This window comes from Canis lupus, chromosome 34 (genome assembly GCF_011100685.1).
Source record: "Canis lupus familiaris isolate Mischka breed German Shepherd chromosome 34, alternate assembly UU_Cfam_GSD_1.0, whole genome shotgun sequence".
In the NCBI taxonomy this organism is placed as follows: domain Eukaryota; kingdom Metazoa; phylum Chordata; class Mammalia; order Carnivora; family Canidae; genus Canis; species Canis lupus.
In genome coordinates, this window is record NC_049255.1 from 12954579 (window position 1) to 12974395 (window position 19817).

Consider the following 19817-nt stretch of genomic DNA (forward strand, 5'->3'; position numbering starts at 1 on the left):
TGGGTGGCGCAGCGGTTTGGCGCCTGCCTTTGGCCCAGGGCGCGGTCCTGGAGACCCGGGATCGAATCCCACATTGGGCTCCTGGTGCATGGAGCCTGCTTCTCCCTCTGCCTGTGTCTCTGCCTCTCTCTCTCTCTCTCTGTGACTATCATAAACAAATAAAAATTAAAAAAATAAAATCTTAAACATTGATTTTGTATATAGACACCTTTTCAGGTTCTAGTCCTCTTAGTTCTAATAGGTATCTTTGCTCAATTTTTAATGTAAATAATCATATAATCTGCTATGAATGACATAAACTTAAGGAATTAAGTGTCCTTAATAGCTCTTTTATCTTATCACAGAATTTGGTTGTAACTTTATTTAATAATAATAATGAGCACCAAAAAAAAAATAATAATGAGCACCTTTTTTAAAGATTTTATTTATTTATTTATTTATTTGAAAACAAGACAAAATCAGAGACAGAGACAAACCATAAGAGACTCTTAGTCATAGGAAACAAACTGAGGGTCACTGGAGGGAAGGCAGGTAGGAGAATGGGGTACCTGAGTGATGAACATTAAGGAGGGCATGTGATGTAATGAGCACTGGTTATTATGTAAGACTAATGAATCACTGATCTCTACCTCTGAAACCAATAATACATTACCTGTTAATTAATAGAATTTAAATTTAAAATTTTTATTTAATATATTTTTTTTAAATTTAAAAATTTTAAAGATTTTTTCTTATTTGAGACAGAGAGATCAAGAGGGGTGGGGAGGGGCAGAGGGAGGAGAAACTGACTCCCCTCAGAGCAAGGGGAGATTCTAGGAACTTAAGATAATGACCTGAGTCAAAGGCAGATACTTAACTGAGTCATCCAGGTGCCCCAGCAAATCTTTATTGCAAAACAAATTTTGATAGAAGTACAATATAAGGATTCTTAGAATGATTAGCGTACTGTTTGTGTGTATGTGTTTATGGTGTGGAGAAAGGGCGGTGAAACAAGATAAGGGATTAAAAAGCATGTAACACTGAAGTCAAATGATTCCAATTTATTTTGCAATTATGCCTAGGGCTTTAGTAGATTACTAATACTAAAAGGCATTTTTCAAATGAAATGGCTTTATTTCCAGCCAATGGACTGGGCTGTTTAATAAACATTGTGTGGAATCTTGATAGGGTCCAACCAAAGTGACCTTTTAAAATGTCAATCAAACCAGTTCCCAAATTTAAAACAGCTTGCCATTGCACTTACAATAAAATTCAAACTTTTGATCTTGGCTTATATGACTCTACACCTACCTACCTCTCTAATCTTCCCACATTTTCTCTCCCTCCCTGCATCCCAAATACGCTGGCCTTTTTATCATCCACCATACCACTCTCCTTCCTATAGGCCTTTAGACTTCCTGTTCCGTCTGTGTTGGGCATTCTTCCTCCACATAGTCCAAGGATTGGCTTCCTGAGAAAAATCAAAGAAATATCTCCCCAGAAAAGATCACCCTATGTGGTTCAGTTCTCATTTTTCTTCAGATAGTCTGTCCCCATTGTCATTTTTTCCTTTTTAGAGTACAAAGCACATGCGAAACGATCTCTTATTTCTTTTGTTTTCTTGATATTCATCGATTCTAATAGAAAGAACATCAGTATTTCTTTAATGTAGCTCTAACTGTATACCCAACAGTGTTATAAGCACTTCACACGCTATTGACCCGTTTAATTTTCACAACAACCCATAACGTAGGTATCATTAGAATGCCAGTTTGATAGATGAAGGGCCTGAGGGTCAGAAAGATGAAGTGACTTCTCTTGCTAAACTGTATCGCACTTATGAGCTCTGGAATGAAATCTCCAGACTCTCTATTAATTAAGCCACGTACAGAACAGCAGCAGCAGCAGCTCTTCAAGGATGCTAGAAATGCACGCTCTCAGGCCTCATCTCCGACCCAAAGAATCAGAATGCGCAGGTTAGCAAGATTCACAGGTCCTAGAAGTATAAAGTTCGAAGAACACTCAACAATGTATCATTTTCCTAAGTCTCGCTCTAAAGTAATTCAACGAGCGCACACGCGCGCACACACAGGGCTGTACTCCAATCCCAGGAAGCCAATCGCACAACAGAAGATAGTGGAGCGGCCAAAAGGTTCTCCTTTACTGGGGATCGTGGGGCAAACAGAAATCCCTTTTGTCTGGCAGCCCTAACCCCACCTCATCCCACTTCACCCCACCTCCTTTTAAGATCTCTCTCACTAAAGTGGGAGCTAACTATGCCTAAACCAGGCAAACGTCTGGAGACTGTGATGGGCGAAGAGACGGGAGGCAGACGTAAGCGATGGACGCAACCGCATCCCAGTAGCTTTCCCGAGGGTCAACCGGCCTCCTGCCCTTAAGAAAAATGGAGGTCGGCGTAGACGCACTTCCGGCCACGGAGCCAAACAAGCTCGGGGCGGAGAAGAAACCGGAAGTGACCGCCCCCTTGGCGCTCCTCCCACCTCCTCCCTGCTTCCCAGCGTCTCCCGGGAGGATGAGGAGGCCAGAAGGCTGAGGCTGGCCTGCGGTTGCCGGGTGACGGGTCGGAGCCGGGACGGTGTGAGTGCTCGCTGCGTCGGCCGCGGGCCGGTTCGCTTCGCTCGGGGTGACCTTCGTGCGGCCGGGGGCGGGGGCGGGGGGGCAGTCGTGCGCAGGAGTTCTGTGACGAGGCGCCGCCGCGGCGCTCCGGGAAAGGAGCTCCGAGCCGGTGTGCGAGCCCGGCCGGCGGCGGGGTCGAGCCCGCGGAGCCCGCGAGGCCGGAGCCCCGAGGCTGAGGAGCCTGTGCGGCGGGGCTGGCGCAGCCGGGGCGGCGGTGGGTCGGGTCCCTGGCTCTGCGGGGGGGCTCCGGCGCCGGGCGGCGGAGGCCTGTCCCCAAGGTGGGTAGGTGCCCACACGCGGTCCAGCCGGGCCCTTGCCCTCACCCTGCTCTTCCCACCCGGCTCGTTCACCGAGTCCTTTCCTGACACTCCGAAAGGCTCGGCCTTTTTTAATGACCGCTCCGCTCCATGCCACATGCGTACGCACCGGGTGTAGACTGGCGTGTAATCGTTTTTTTTTTTTTGGGGGGGGGGGTGTCTTTTCCATGAGAAGTTGCCAGAAAATAATTTTTTCCCCCTAAACTTAACATTCTTTAAAGTTCTTGGCACTTTGGCTGGAAGCGTTAATTCTCGCCTCAAGCCTTGTCTGCTTATTTGTTCGGATGAGAACTACTTTCCTTTTTAAACTTCGGTATTAACATGATGATCCTGGAACTTTATTTCCTCAGTCTCTGTATGCACCTCCACCCACTAGAGCTCCAGGTTGAGAAACTTCTTGGCGAACTTGCTTCTGCTCGCTGACCCAGTTCTTAAGCGTCCTGTGCTGTCGCAGTTTGCCACGATGAGTTTCATCTTCACCAAAGGAAGATAAAGTAGAAATTGCAAACAGGATTTTGTCCAATAGAGTTGACTTATTTTAATGGAGTACCACCGGAAAAGTTGTCTTTAATTGCCCGTCTAAAACACTTCTCAAAAAACAATTATCTGAAAGTATGTTGGCCGTTTAAGTTTATTTCACTGGGGAGTTAATTTGGCAGGCAGCTGTCATTAATTTGCATGTCTTTATCATACAGTCTAACTTGTGCTTTTCTTTTTTCAACTTTTTTTTTTTTTAATTTTAAGGGCAGGGAGAGGAAGAATCTTTTTTTTTTTTTTTCTTTTTAAGATTTTATTTATTCATGGGAGACACAGAGACACAGGCAGAAGAAGCAGGCTCCATGCAGGGAGCCCGACGTGGGACTCCACCCTGGGTCTCCAGGATCACGCCCTGGGCGGAAGGCGGCGCTAAACCGCTCAGCCACCTGGGCTGCCCCCAAGAGGAAGAATCTTAAGCAGATTTCCCCCTGAGCATGGAGCCTGACTCCGGGCTGGATTTCAGGACCCTGAAATCAGAACCTGAGTGGGAACCAAGAGTCAGATGCCCAACCATCTGTGCCACCCAGGCACCCCTAATTCGTGCTTTTCTAACTTTAATTTTCTTCCCCCAGTAACAATGGCAGAATCTGCTTCTCCACTGAAGCACTTTGTGCTGGCTAAGAGGGCAATTACTGCAATCTTTGACCAGTTACTGGAGTTTGTTACTGAAGGATCCCATTTTGTTGAAGGTTAGTTTCTCCAAGTCTTAAAAATAATAAGGTTGAAAATATATGCAGGGGCTTTATCCTTTCACCCGTAGTTACTGAACTTATGCATTCAGTGTAACGCGTTCAGTATATAAGGCATTGCAGTATATTCCAGGAGAGATGCCCTAACAAATAAAACCCATTTCTGCCTTCCGACGGAGGAAGACTAAATGGTATTAATAACCTAAGAAATAAATGGTTGTATGAACGATAGCACTAAGCACTTCGTTAATTATGCATGTAATCCTCATATCCACGCTGGGACAGATTTTAATTGCAGTTATTTTAAAGGTGAAACCAAGGCACAGAAAATTTAAGCATCATGCTTGTGATCAGTTAATGCCCGGACTAAAAAATCAGGCAGCCCACATTTAAGCCATTATACATTATCTCCTCCCCGAGTCAGCAGTCAGCTTAGATCGCAGACCTATCTTATCTTCTCAAATGAGGCTGGAATGTGGTGGGGAAAGGGCAAAAGGGAGTGTAACTGCTCAGACTGTGTTGGTGAGGAATATCTTACTGGGGAAATACTACTTTGGAGGCAACTTGAAATCTTTTCTGGTTCTTAATATCACATGACTATTAATGGTACAGTGAAAAGGGAGGGATTCTGTAAACTTCTAAAGTGACAGTGGGGAAACATTCGGTAGGTTAGTAGAGTCAAACATTTTTTCTTGTCCTTCCTAACCGTACCTCACCAGATTTTTAGCTTGAGGATAGCCCCTGTAATTTTTTAATAATTTTGAAATTTTGGGGGCAGGATTCTTACGACCCCCTTATGGAACAAGGCATTCACCTTTTACCAAATATTCAGATAACTGTGGCATTTTTACTTTTCAAATGGCCATGTGAATATAGAGCAAAGCCAAAATACGTGCATAGTCTTAGATATTCTATTGTATAATCAATTTAATACTCATTTTTTATCACTTTTTCTAACACCATTTTAATTTTGTAGCAACATACAGGAATCCAGAACTTGATCAAATAGCTACTGAAGATGATTTGATAGAAATACAGGGTTATAAAAACAAGCTTTCCATCATTGGTGAGGTGCTGTCTCGGAGACATATGAAAGTGGCATTTTTTGGCAGGTAATCCTTTTTTATTTCTCTTAAGGGTAGTTTCCAGTAATCAGCTTTCCTGTCATATCCCCCAACTTTTGTTTCTGATTTTTCAGCAAGTGATGGTCCTCCCCCTCTGCCCCAAGAGTTTCTCCCTTTCTTAAATGCTAAAGCTATTAGCATGAAAAGCATTTGTTCATTTTAGCTCTAGGTATAAAATGAAGGTTTCTAAAGGTCACCCATATTTATACTTTTGAAAGATGCTCATCTCTAAGAATTGGTTTCTTAGCCAGTTCTAAGACTTGAAATATAGATAAATGATATGCATAATTTGTGATTTTTTCAGTTTCTCTTAATTATCAGGTGTCCCTTCCAAAAGGATTCTCAGCCCTGTGATTTCTAGAGGGAGAATAGGAAGTGCCATTTGTTAACATAACTGTCTGGAGTGGTAGAGTGATCTCTGCTACAGCTCATATATTCATTTAAGAATCAATTGTTAACTTCCTGTGTACTCTACACTCTGGTGGGCCCTAGGGATGCAAAGACAGATGACTAGGTCCATGCCTGTTTGCTCAAATATCATGTGCTGTGTATCAACGGAAGCATTTACTTACTAAACTAACGTTATAGGCCTTTTAAGCCCTTCTTATGGGTTTTTTTTTTTAGCACTTGCAATTTCCTATATTTAGAATTTCCTTTATCTTGTTTTATCTATGTCTGGTTCTTTTTCACTCTTCAGATCTCATTCTAAATGTTAACAATCTCATTAACCTTCCCTGACTGCTTTGTCTAAAGTATTCTTTCTCAGTTACTTTATTCTAAAGTGCCCTGTTTATACCCTTAATTTTTTCCACAAAGCTGGGTGTCATAGGGGTTTTTTTTGGTCTACTTCTCCTGCTTGACCTTACAGGGCCTTACAGAGTCTAGTATGAGGTAGGTGCATAAATAGGCCCTAATAAGATTAGGGTGGAGTGGGAATGAGAAGGAAGAGGCCTCCTGGTGAGATGATGACTCAGTTGTCCTATTTGATAAGGAGAAATAGGTAATTGCTTTGAATGTGAAAAAGATGGAATTCAGATTTAAGGACATGAGGACAGTAGACCACATCTCATCATGGGAAAAATCTGCGGCTGTGATTTCAAATTGCCACAAGAAGCAAGAAAGATAAAAAAGGCAAGAATAGCTTTATGGGGAGGTAGGATTTGTTTTCCTCTATTTTTCAGAAATGTGTACATTCCTGATATTTGTGTAAACCAAGTTGGCAACTTTTGTAAAAAGTGCAATCTGATGAAATGTAAACAAAGTTTGAATTCTAAGAAAGTTGTCCTTAGACCCAGTGAAAGAACAAGGTTTTTACTGTTTTGTCTTTATGATTTTATATATTCATTCTTTAGGACAAGCAGTGGGAAGAGCTCTGTTATCAATGCAATGTTGTGGGATAAAGTTCTTCCTAGTGGGATTGGCCATACAACCAATTGCTTCCTGAGTGTTGAAGGAACTGATGGAGATAAAGCCTATCTTATGACAGAAGGATCAGATGAAAAAAAGAGTGTGAAGGTATAATCTTTGTTAGCCTCATAATGTTCTTGAAATAATGTCCTTGTTCCTTTTAAAAAAGAATTCTGTCAGATGTTTGTATTGCTAGAAGTAGAAGAACCATTAATGTTTCTATTTGTAGCTTTAAAGCCATCACTAATATTTTGAATACTCTAAATTTTTTTTGCTTCAGAGCTAAATTATTAGGATATACTTTAAAGCATACCTTCTTAGAAGGATAAAACTTGTCCTTAGAGTTAAAAGTTTATTACATTTATTTTTATTTTTTTAAAGTTTTTTTTATTTATTCATAGAGATACACAGAGAGAGAGACAGAGGCAGAGGGAGAAGCGGGGTCCATGTAGGGAGCCCGACATGGAACTCAATCCCAGGTCTCCAGGATCACTCCCTGGGCTGCAGGCGGCGCTAAACCGCTGTGCCACTGGGGCTGCCCAGTTTATTACATTTAAAAAATAATGTCCCCAGTGAAAATAACATTGAAGTGCTATTAAACATTGAGTGTTTAATCTCAAATCTAATTTCATTTTTTGAAAGAAAACTTCGCTTAAAAAATTGGGCCCTGGAATGTTTTTGACTTACGTCTGTGCCTTTAGAAACTATTTTATTTTTGGAATATTTAGTGAGGACGTTTTATGAATAAATGAAATAGTTTTATCAGATAAAGGCCAATGACAATTCCCTACCTTTCAAAAATTTCTTTTTTCCTTTCAAAAATTTCTTAAATTTAGTGCCACTAGGTTCCTTTAGCCAAAAGAGGGAAAAAAGGTGTTTCTCAATATCTTCACTTTCTCTTGTCTTTTTTCCCCCACTTTCTCTTAAAATCTCTCCCACAAATGGAAAAATTCGGTGTTTAAATATCCATGCCATTTTAGTTTTTGCAAAACAGTTGAATCCACGAGTCTAATTCCTGTTCTCTGAGTTTGCTGTTTGATTTAGCTCAGGTAACTCAATCTGTAGTAATATCCTTCAGATTAGTTATGAGGAACTAATAAAGGAGATGATGTTTCAAACTACCTGTGGCTTTAGATCCTCAAAGTAAAATGTACTATGATATTTTAAAGTATTCTCTCCTTTTTCTTGGTCGGTGATCTCTACTTCCAGTCCTCTTCCTTCGTGCCTTTTCACTCCTCTCCCCTACTCCAAAATTTAAATTGTTGACCTCAAGTAGTGGTCTGCTTTAAGGTACGGACTTTGAGTCTCGTGCTACACTAGTTTACTTAGTAAAAGAACTGCAACATTGACAGCTAATATTTCATTGTACGCTTTCTAAGTACCAGGCAGTATTCTAAGTGCCTGTAGTAACTCAAACCTCACCACAACTCTGTCAGATAGGTGCTTTTATTACCTTAATGTTATAGACCAGACATCAAGATTTTAGTACAAATTTATAATTCTATCAAAAAGTTTATGAAAGCAAGCAAAAATAAAATCTAGCTAACAGTGTCACTATGGAGATTCACTTCAACCTTAATCAGGACTATCATGCCCATTTGAAAATGGATGTTGCCCTTTAAAAATTGATACCTCTACAGTTCATTTGTATGTGTACTGGTGTCCTTTCCTTGAATATTACTTTTATATTAAGCACTTTGTATTTACTGTATATTTAACACATATGTGAAGGTATTAAAGTAATATGTTAATAAATTAGCATATGTCAGAAATTATCTGGAGAAATAGAAATATTTTAGTGAATTCAAATAGAAAGAGAAGGCATAGTCCTTGATGTCTGACAGGCTTATGTGAGTAACTACCTACTGAGAAAAATCTTATTAAAAGAATACGCATTGAGCTCTTCTTGTATTGTTTTCATCTTATTAGTCTGGTATTTTAAAACCTATTTTAGTAAGTGTTTCTTCTGTTTTCACCCCTTACTAAGCGGTAGATTTTAGAAGGAACAGAAAATACAAATGGGCAAAAAGAAACTCCAAATTCACATGCTTCCTAAAACTAGTGGAAACCCTTGTGGTATAGAGTTAAATGTATGTTTCTCTGTATTTTGTAAACAAAATGGCTTCACACGTGCAATTTGATTACCTTCTTTCTCCTAATATAAATTTGTTCTCATACGTACAATATCAATTTCAGGTGTTACTTTGGATTCCATTGCCAGAGTTTATTGGGCATTTAGAATGTTACCAGCTCTGATTATTTTTGCAGAATGGATGAGTAAACTGTTTTAAGGTCCGCCCCCCCCCCCCCCCACACACACACACTTGGTTTCTAAAACTCAGCTTTTCAAGATTGCTGAGATGGTTTTATTTCAAATTATTTAAAGTTCTGTTTTTTTGTACATGTTTTGCAAAAATAAATGTATTAAATCATAGATTTTTTAATTTTTTACTGAGTTTTAATACAAGCAGAGTTTGTTTTTTCTTTCCCTTCCACTTTAGACAGTCAATCAGCTGGCCCATGCCCTTCATATGGACAAAGACTTGAAAGCTGGCTGCCTTGTACATGTATTTTGGCCAAAGGCAAAATGTGCCCTCTTGAGAGATGACCTGGTTTTAGTAGACAGGTAAAATTACATATGAATTGTATTTTCTCCTCATAAAGGTTTATTTGATAGAATAATACTGCGTGCTTTAGCATATAATACGTAACAGTTGCTGCTTTGTTCTCATTTGCTAGATTAAGGAACAAAAAAGTGTAGGTTTTTGTTTTTTACACTATTACATAAAGTACCAGTTTCTTAGTCTAATTATATTAGAAAAGAACTTTTTTTCCCTCCTCTAGATTGACTGTAGTTTAGATAAATAGGTGTGCCTTGGAGATTGTCTAATTCTAGATAACTAGATAGGTAACACTGATTAGGTAAATTTTTTTAACTAGTGATAAATTTTTTTTTTTTTTAAGATTTTATTTGCTAGTGCACAAGTGCACAGGGAGAGGGAGAAAATCTCAAGCCAACTTGGCATTGAATATGGAGTCTGATGGAGGGTTTAAGATCACAACCTGAGCTGAGTCCAACCGAGTCCAACGCTTAATTGACTGAGCCTCCCAGGCTCCCTACTAATAAATTTATGTTTGAGACCAAATTTCCCAAAGTAACTTTACTGGGCAATTTACATAGCCTTTCATTGTTCAAGAATTAATTGTATATTTATTATTATATGTTTTTTTACTACATCAGTGCTAAGTAAAATGATAATGCTAAGCAATGTCCTTAACTAAAAAAGGTAGTTACATGATTTTTCAAAATTTTGGTATGCTCTTTTGTTTTCTTCAGTTAAAATTTCAGTGTTTTGTGGAAACCATTTTGGTTTTGGTGATGGGCTTTTAATTTTGCTTTATTTCATGGCCAGACTATGTCCTTGACCCTTGCCTCTCATCTTGCCACGTTATCATGGGGTACATTAAGCCAGTGTGTAGACAGCTGCACTATAATTTTATAGTAAGATGGTATATTAAACCTAGGTCTTAGCATAGGGTATTTTATTATTTATGCTCATGAGTACTTAAATATTTTGAGTTGTACTGGACATAGCTGCTTGCACTTTTGATTTTGGTTATATATTTTCACCCTTCCAAAGCATAAAGATTTAAAAGATCAAATATTGACCATTTCCTTATCAAACATCACAAGATTATTTGTTTTTAGTAAATAAACTTTTTTAGCATTTGTTTTCAAATGGATAGGCTCTGGGAGTTCTTTGTCAGCAGAATAAATATAGAAGTATGTAAAACAGACTCAGCTTGACACAAGTACTCTTATAGGTGAGAAGATAAATCTCATAGGCTTTGTGCTGAAAACCAGTAGAAATCCTGTCCTTTAGACTTCAGTTCATAAAAGTTACACATTTTTTCTACAATGAAAATTTTAAAAAACTATTATAAAATACATTTTAAAAAAAATATAATTTTATCTTATTTCCATTAGTCCAGGTACAGATGTCACTACAGAGCTGGATAGCTGGATTGACAAGTTTTGCTTAGATGCTGATGTCTTCGTTTTGGTTGCAAACTCTGAATCAACACTAATGAACACGGTAGGATTTAATCATATTGTTATGTTTGGTAGGAAATGAGATAGTGTCTGTTAACTCTGAAAAGTGAGGAAAGTCCAAATCATGGATTAGAAAGAACCTCTAATATCAAGGGTGAACAAAGGAGTTTGTGTTTCAGTCGGACCAGAAGAGCTGATTCTGGTGTCTTAAGTATCATTGGGAATCTAGGGTTTGATGGCTCTAGCTTCTAGTGAATCTTTAACTTCAGGGTGTGATACGTGTGTGTTGTTGACATTGATTGTGGTTATTTGCCAGTTTCAGAAGGAATGGGCACCAGAATTGTTAGGATGATGATTTAAGTCTTTTGAATAAAGTTTAACACTCCCCCCCTCCTACCCTTCCCCTACCCCTCACATCTGGCAGACAAAGCTTTTCATACTTCTAGTTTTGTCAACCTTTCCCAGCTTTACTTTTGTACATTCTAGGTTCCACCTTACTTGTGTGCATTCTAAGCTGCTGTCAAACTTAATAGATTAGATTTATGTGTCTAGAGCCAGACTCATCCTAAATAAACTCCAGAATTTATAGATCTCCAATATGCAAAACTATGGTATGATTTTTTAAAGTTGTTATCCCTCATAAACATATAAATGGCTAAACACCATTATAACCTAGGTGTTACCAGCAAGAGCTCTGTTTTGTCACTGTGTTACTAGTTTTTGTACAGTCAGATCTATATCACATGGACCAGGCTGCTGCAACAACACAGACAGTTGTTTATGTCAGATTATACAAGAAACATAAATGTTTAAAATCTTAAGAAAAAAAAATCTTTGTTAGAATAATGCCCATTATTTTGATAATGATAAACAAGCTTTGATGTACATTCTGATTTCTGAGTCTTTGTTGATGCTATTCTTTGCCCACAATTCTTCCCTCACTCCCAACTTCTCATCTTTCAGAAGGCCATTACCAGTACTTTTAAGCATATCTTTATCACCACTTCTTTCTTTTTTTTTTTTTTTTTTTAAATCACCACTTCTTTCTTTATGGAGCTTTTCCTAATTCCAAATAGATACAGTGTCTCTTTCCTTTGAATAAGCACAGCATGTATCTATAGCATTTAGGGCACATAGCTTTCTCTGTTATTATGATATATATAGGTCTTACATTGTTATTAATTTACTTAGTCTAAATCTTAAAAAAGATTTGAGGTAGCTTTTTGAAAATATGGACTACTGTCATATCCAGTAGTATCTATTGTGTTCTGCCAAAAGTAGAGACATAAATATTTGTTAAACTGAATTTCAGAAAAAACTCATGGCAGGATCAGGAAAATCTTCAGTTTTGCCTTCTTGTAATTTAATTTTCACATCTTTGAGAAGCCAAATGTTCAGAGTGCTTTGGGATTCTTTATCAATGGGGATTAATCACTATTGTCTAAATGGTTCAGACTTTTAGGTTAGATCTTCAATTATAAATGTAAATATAAAATAGCTGTTTAAAGTGAACATACTCTTGGGTATTTGATGTTTTTTAGGAAAAGCAGTTTTTTCACAAGGTAAATGAGCGACTTTCCAAGCCTAATATTTTCATTTTGAATAATCGTTGGGATGCCTCTGCATCAGAGCCAGAATATATGGAAGACGTAAGTTATTATTTTTTTTCTTTTAAGTTGTGAAAGAGTCATGTACATTGTTATCTGAGAAAACAGTGTATCTTATGGAACATCACAAGTAGCTGTTCTTTTACTTTGGAAAAGACTAATTAAAACCTGAAGTGGGGGATCCCTGGGTGGCGCAGCGGTTTAGCGCCTGCCTTTGGCCCAGGGCGTGATCCTGGAGACCGGGGATCGAATCCCACGTCGGGCTCCCGGTGCATGGAGCCTGCTTCTCCCTCTGCCTGTGTCTCTGCCTCTCTCACTCTCTCTCTCTCTGACTATCATAAAAAAACAAACAAACAAACAAAAAAAACCTGAAGTGGATATGTGATAGAGACTAGAATATTAAGCTGCTTCGGAAAATGGTTACAGATGTGCTATCTAATCATTTATTTATTTAATCATTTAGATCTTGAAACTGTTGTAATTTTTTATTGAAGTATAACAGGAAGTGTGCAAATCATAAGTGTGAGTTTTACAAACTGAACGAACCTCTGATAAGATCCAGTCAAGAAGCAGAACATTCCCAGCTCCCCGTTCCAGTCTGTCCTCCCTCACGGGGATGAGCGCTTACCATGACTTCTAACACCCTTGATTAATTTTTTGGTTGTTCAACTTTATGTAATGGAATCCTGTAGTATCTACTTTTATGTCAGATTTCTTTTGCTCAACGTTACATTTGTGATATGCATCCATACCCTTGTGCATTGTTGAAGTGCGTTGTCATTACTGTGTAGTATTTTAGCTTATATGAGTAAGTATATTTCACTTATTCATTCTGCCAGTGTTGGGCATTTGGGTAAACTTCCTATATTTAGCTGTTATTCAGGTGCTGCTGTACATATTCTTACATATGTCTCTTTGGTGCACATGGGTATGTATTTCTGTTGGGTGTGGTGTATATCAGTGGTTTTTCAACATGAGGGATTGGGCAGATTTGATCCCCAGGAGTATTTGGCAATGTCTGAAGATACTTTTAGTCATCACAACTCTTAAGAGTATGCCGCTGGCATCTGTTGGGTAGAGGCTAGGGGTGCTATTAAAAGTCCCATAACACAGAACATCCCTCCCAACCAAAGATTTATCTGACTCAAAATGTCAGTACTGCAGAGATCAGTAATCTGTGAGTATATATCTAGCAGTAGAATTGCTGGATTATAGGTAAAGAATATGTTGTTTTAGTAAACACAGCCAAAGAGTTTCTAAAGTGCTTGTACCAGTTTATACTCCCAAACAGATTGAGATTATCCTCTTTCAAATTGAAGTCTCATTTAATCATCAGAATTAGGAAATATCATCCACAGATTGTTTTATTTTCCATTCCTGCTTAGCTTAAATATTTTTTTTTTTTTTTTAGTTTTTTATTTATTCATGAGAGAGACACACAAGCAGAGGGAGAAGCAGGCTCCCTGCAGTAAGCCTGATGCGGGACTTGATCCTAGGTCCCCGGGATAACACCCTGAACTGAAGGCACTCAGTCACTGAGCCACTAAGGTGTCCCCAGCTTAATTTTTTATTAAGTCTTAAGATAAAGATCTCACCACAGCCACAATGCTAAAGTCTAGTACTAAACCCTAACTAGTTTCTAATGCTTAGTCCTAATTTTCTTTTTAATTTTTATTTTTTTTAAAGTTTTATTTAGGGGATCCCTGGGTGGCGCAGCGGTTTGGCGCCTGCCTTTGGCCCAGGGCGCGATCCTGGAGACCCGGGATCGAATCCCACATCAGGCTTCCGGTGCATGGAGCCTGCTTCTTCCTCTGCCTGTGTCTCTCTCTCTCTCTCTCTGTGACTATCATTAAAAAAAAAAAAAAAAAAAAAAAAAAAAATAAAGTTTTATTTAATCTCTATACCCACGTGGGGCTTGGACTCACAACCCTGAGATTAAGAGTCACATACCCCCCTGAGCCAGCCAGGCTCCCCTCTTTTTTTTTTTAATTATTTTTTTAGGCTCCCCTCTTAGTCCTAACATTAATACCAAAGTGCTGATCTTAAACCTAACGTTGCAACTCTAATCCCAAATCAGGATTAAGCCCTAATCAGGGCATGATCCTGGGGTCCCGAGATTGAGTCTCACATCAGGTTTCCTGCATGGAGCCTGCTTCTCCCTCTGCCTATGTCTTTGCCTCTCTCTCTGTGTCTCTCATGAATGAATGAATGAATGAATAAATGAATAAATGAATAAATAAATAATTTGGTAAATAAGCATAAGGAAATGCCACCCAGTCTGATTGTTACTTGCATGCTACCTTTTTGGTCAAATAGTCATGTAAGTCAGTATCCTGTCAACAAGTATCAGACTTCATTTATTAGAATTTTTGGACTTAAGTACATGGAAACTACTACTTATGATATCACTATAAATGGCGTTTAGTATAAGTCTGTAGCTATCAGTTATAATTGTTTAATTACTAGAATTATTTCAGTACACTGTTTTCTCTAGGTACGCAGACAGCACATGGAGAGATGTCTGCATTTCTTGGTGGAGGAACTTAAAGTTGTGGATCCGTTAGAGGCACAGAATCGTATTTTCTTTGTTTCAGCAAAGGAAGTTCTTAGTGCTAGAAAGCAGAAAGCACAGGGGATGCCAGAAGGTGGTATGTATTATTATAGATTGGATTGTCTTTTGAAATACAAGTACAATTGTAGAAATAATGTGCTAGAAATCTTATCTTGTATAAACTCTTGACCTAAATATTACAGGTGGGGCACTTGCCGAAGGATTCCAGGCAAGATTACAGGAGTTTCAGAATTTTGAACAAATCTTTGAGGTAGGAATTTTGTGAATGCATTGAGTAATATAAAACCCTAGCATTGGTTGGAGAATGATGATAATCTTCTGTTTCCATTATTTCTTTTGTCAAATAACCTTTGCTTGCTGTTATTTAGTGTAGTTACTGCCACAGCAAGTGAAACAAGTTTGAAGAAAGGAAGTCCCTGCAAAATGGATGATCTGTAAGAATTGAGAATTAAAGATTGTAATTTCTTATTTTTTCTTACGTAGTTGTATTTAAATGAGAAACTATTTTCTAATATTGCATGTGTTGTGCAATGAGTGGAATTCTCTTCAGTAATATGAGGTAAGATTAAATAAATGTAATTGCTATTAGAATGGGTAATAAATTGCTTCTCTGCCTTTTGGCTAAGATCAAGTGTAGATTTGGGTAATAGAGCAAAGTGAAGATGATTGTCTTTTTCTTTTGTACCATACTATTTATAGATATGGAATGTAGTTAATGTCATTTGACAGAAGTTTATTACATTTTAAACTGTATTGTCACCTGTTTATTCTCTACATTTTATGTCAAATATCCTAAACAAATGAATACAAAAGTAATTAGGATATAGGGTATCCTGTGCTTTAGGAATCCCGTAGGTACTGTTAGGGCACATAAATAGCTCATGTATTTGCAGCATTGGGAAGGAAGCATACTTCCTTATATTTTGGTGTAGGTATTTCATTCAGAGACATTAAAACTCATCCTATGTTTGAAGAGTTCTTTATATTTACAAACTCTTATTTAGCCCAGTTTAATCTAGCTCTGCTTATATTGCATATTCCCTCTTCACCCATGAATGAACACGAAGACTTCAAAACTGAAAACATTTCTTTCTGTAATTATTCTTCCTTAGAAGTCAGAATAGCTTTAGTAATAAGGACATAAATGTTGAATGTACTTGGCAGAATTTTTTAAATTAAACATTTGCTCACTATCCCCTATCTTTAATTTGGAGAGTTGGAGATAGACTATTAAGTAGGTGATGACAAAGTATTTAAAGAAGGGAAGCCCGTTAGAGGCTATCTTGGTAAGATCACTCTAAAGTCAGAGGCCCCTGGGATATTAGCATATGCTGTCCCAAGCTAAACCATAGATTACGTGAAGTGCCAGTCAGACTATTGTTTATATTCTTTCCCTTTTGCCTATACAAAGAGATGCAGTGCCCTCCTCATTCTTTATCAATTATTTCATCCATGGAGAAAATATTGGGAGAGGATCTATTGTTCTGTCTCCCTTTGTCTTATTTATTGACCTTTTCTTTCTTTCGTTCTTTCTATGTGTGTGTTTAGATATTTGTCATTGATTTCTCCTACCAAATCATACTGTTCTGTTACACATTTATAACCTGTTTCATATTGGTTCCTGCTACCCAGACAGAATATCTCCTTGAAGAAGTGGGAATGAGAAGAAATAGAAGCTGTGCTGTAGAGCACTGGCTCCTAAACCTTGGCTGATCATGAGAATCACATGAGGTGCTTTAGAGAACTGCAGACTACTGAATTATCCCAGAGACTGATCCAATGGGGCTAGATTGAACCTAGCAATCCGTATATACGTGTATATATACAAAGCTCCCCATGTGATTGCACTAATCAGATCTAGGAATTACTGTTTCTAATGTTTTTAGAAGAAACTTGGCAGTTTTTTATTGTAATAGTTCTTTGGGAGTCTAAAAATTATGTATGGAAAAAACTGTGCAAGAGCTTTTACATAAAGTTATGGAGAATGTCAGACTTTATATAGAGTTTGAAATTTTGAATTAAAAGTATGATAGATTTAATAAGAGAATCAGCTAGAAATTAATTTGAACTTACCTAAAGATGTAATCAGATAGGCAAAAAAAAAAGCCTTGTCTTGGTTGCCAAAGCATTTTTTGATGATTACATTGACAACTCTATTCAGCTTTTTTCCAGAGCTGAAATTTGTTACTTCTTAAATCAATTTCGATAATTTATGACTTCCTGTAATTTTGTTGGATAAAACTGTTCATTTTTATTTTATGTATTTTTTTTAAAGATTTTCATTTATTTATTCATCAGACAGAGAGAAGCAGAGACATAGGCAGAAGGAAAAGCAGGCTCCATGCAGGGAGCCCGATGTGGGACTCGATCCCGGGACTCTAGGATCATACCCTGAGCCAAAGGCATACGCTTATCTCCTGAGCCACCCAGGCATCCCCAAACTGTTCATTTTTTAAAGTTCTATATTCTTTTTCACTTCTATATAAACATACACTCTTATATATATATACACATTTAATTTCTGTTCTTATTTGGATTTGCCAGTGATTTAACTGCTCTGCTTTATCCTCCAAACATGTAGCTCTAGCCCTTGGTTACTTTTTCCATTCATAAATAGCATTTTTTAGTTTTTAATTTTATTTATTTATTTTTATTTTTTATTTTATTTTATTTATGATAGGCACACAGTGAGAGAGAGAGGCAGAGACACAGGCAGAGGGAGAAGCAGGCTCCATGCACCGGGAGCCCGACGTGGGATTTGATCCCGGGTCTCCAGGATCGCGCCCTGGGCCAAAGGCAGGCGCTAAACCGCTGCGCCACCCAGGGATCCCCAATTTTTTAGTTTTTATTCACTAAAATCTATGTTAATCTTTAAACATAGTTTCTTTTGCTTTTTGTATTCCTTTTTTTTTTTTTTTTTTTAAGTGGAATTGTGTTTTGCTTTTTATTCTTTTGGAAAAAAATTAGGGCTGTGAATTTGTGATGTAACTTTGGACATATTCCAGGGTTCCGGTATCCAGTTTGGTTTTTATTGTTTAATAGTTTTTAATTATAGTTGTTGGCATGTCCTATTCAATATAGGAGTTGTTAAGAATCAGGTGTTTTGATTCTCTTCATCTAACTTTTGGTTATTTCTTGGTTTCTTTGTATTGTGATCAGAGAATGTGCCCTTTATAAACATTTTGTCTTTGTTATTAGAATTCATCTTTTTTTGAGTCTTAGAAAATGATTTTTGTGAAAAGTTGTACCAAGGTTAGCATTTTAGTAGTCTACTCTTTGCCATAAACTTTGAGATTCATTTGGTTCCAAAGGAACAAAACACTGTGAGAACATTTGGAGTACCAAGTTAAATAAGGCTTCAAAATTAAATCTTAAAATCAATCAAGAAAATCAGCGTTAATCCTGTCAATATGTTTCTTAATGTTTTAAATCTGTATTTGAACAAGTGTATAATGTAAAGATAATTTAGAAATCTAAATTTCTTTGCTCAAATATTTGGCCATTAGCTATTCTTTTTTTTTTTTTTTTTTTTTTGCCATTAGCTATTCTTAATCGTTTTGGTTATAAGATGAAAAAAGAGGTAAAATAATTCTCTAAAATGTCAGTGAATTTGTTGTAAAGGACATTCTGGGACAACTGGTAAAATTTGAAAATGGATTGTATGTTACATTAATAGTATTGCTCCAGTGAATGCAGTAATTTTTTTTTTATTGGATAGGAAAATGACCCCATTTCTAGGGACCCACATTAATATATTTATTAGTACAGTTGTGATGGTGGCAAAGAACTGTCAAATTGTTCAGGAAAAAAATATGTATAAAAATATATGTACATTTCTAAATATAGACATACGTGTATGGCGAGGGAGAAGGAAAGGTAAACAAATGGGGAAGTTCTATTGTACGTTAATGGGTTTTTTTGCACTTGTCCTGTCAGTTTAAAATCTATCAAAATAATAAGTTAGGAATGATGAATATCATGTTATTGGGTGTTTGAGGTCTGTTAAGAGGATTTGACAAAGCCATTTTATGTCTTAATTACACATAAATGCTAGTATCTATAAATCTATAACTATAATTAACTACCAGGAGGCTTCTTTAGATATTATTAGTAAGTTAGAAAACTATCTTAACTGAGATGTGATTATTGCTTTGGTTCTACATCCTTAATAAGTTTTAAGATAGTTTATAGGATATTCTGGCAAGATGACATTTAAATTGATTTGGCATAGTACTTTAACCTCCTTGGAAAATTAGAGGGTTGTTTTTTTTTTTTTTTTTCTATTTTTTCCCCAAAGATTGTATTTATTCATGAAATATTCATGAAAGAGAGAGAGGCAGACACACAAGCAGAGAGAGAAGCAAGAAGCAGGCTCCATGCAGGGAGCCTGATGTGGGACTCCATCCCAGGACCACGGAATCATGCTCAGGCCAAAGGCAGGCACTTAAATAAAAACAAATGAAAAGAGACGCCTGGTGGCTCAGTGGTTAAGTGCCTGCATAATACTTTTTTTATAATTTGCCAGCATATAACACCCAGTGCTCGTCCTATCAAGTGCCTTCCTCAGTGCCCATCACCCAACCCCCACTCCTACCTCCCCTTCCACAACCCTTTGTTGTTTCCCAGAGTTAGGAGTCTCACGGTTTGTCTCCCTAAGGAAAATTAGAGTTCTGATAAAGTAAGTCTGGAAACTGCTGCTCACTATTTTGTTCATAAACATTAATATTAGTGTAGTAAGGGTTCTGAGAAATAATTCAGTTTTAAAAACCTGTATTTAAATTAAAGTTTCCCACGCTTCAGAATTGAGTATTTCTTTTATAGGTTGACTTGATATTTTTTGACCAGTGGGAACATCAGTGTGGGATACTTCTTGACTAGAAGATTGCTTATTTTC

General features: G+C 37.5%; 1 protein-coding gene across 3 annotated transcripts in view; it reads left to right on the plus strand.

Annotated features, from left to right (window-relative positions):
* The first annotated feature begins 2418 nt into the window (after window positions 1–2418).
* Window positions 2419–19817, plus strand: part of MFN1 (mitofusin 1) — a 32285-nt gene continuing 14886 nt past the window's right edge. Inside the window, exons 1-9 of one of the 3 annotated variants that reach the window (XM_038583415.1) lie at window positions 2419–2577; window positions 4043–4159; window positions 5136–5271; window positions 6636–6798; window positions 9192–9316; window positions 10679–10787; window positions 12286–12393; window positions 14846–14999; window positions 15106–15173. In XM_038583415.1, the coding sequence (XP_038439343.1) occupies window positions 4048–4159; window positions 5136–5271; window positions 6636–6798; window positions 9192–9316; window positions 10679–10787; window positions 12286–12393; window positions 14846–14999; window positions 15106–15173 (975 nt within the window). In that variant the 5' untranslated portion in view covers window positions 2419–2577; window positions 4043–4047. Of the gene's footprint in view, window positions 2578–2875; window positions 2895–3298; window positions 3546–4042; window positions 4160–5135; window positions 5272–6635; window positions 6799–9191; window positions 9317–10678; window positions 10788–12285; window positions 12394–14845; window positions 15000–15105; window positions 15174–19817 lie in introns of those variants that run through there. The other 2 variants (XM_038583417.1, XM_038583416.1) reach the window with 2 other exon arrangements.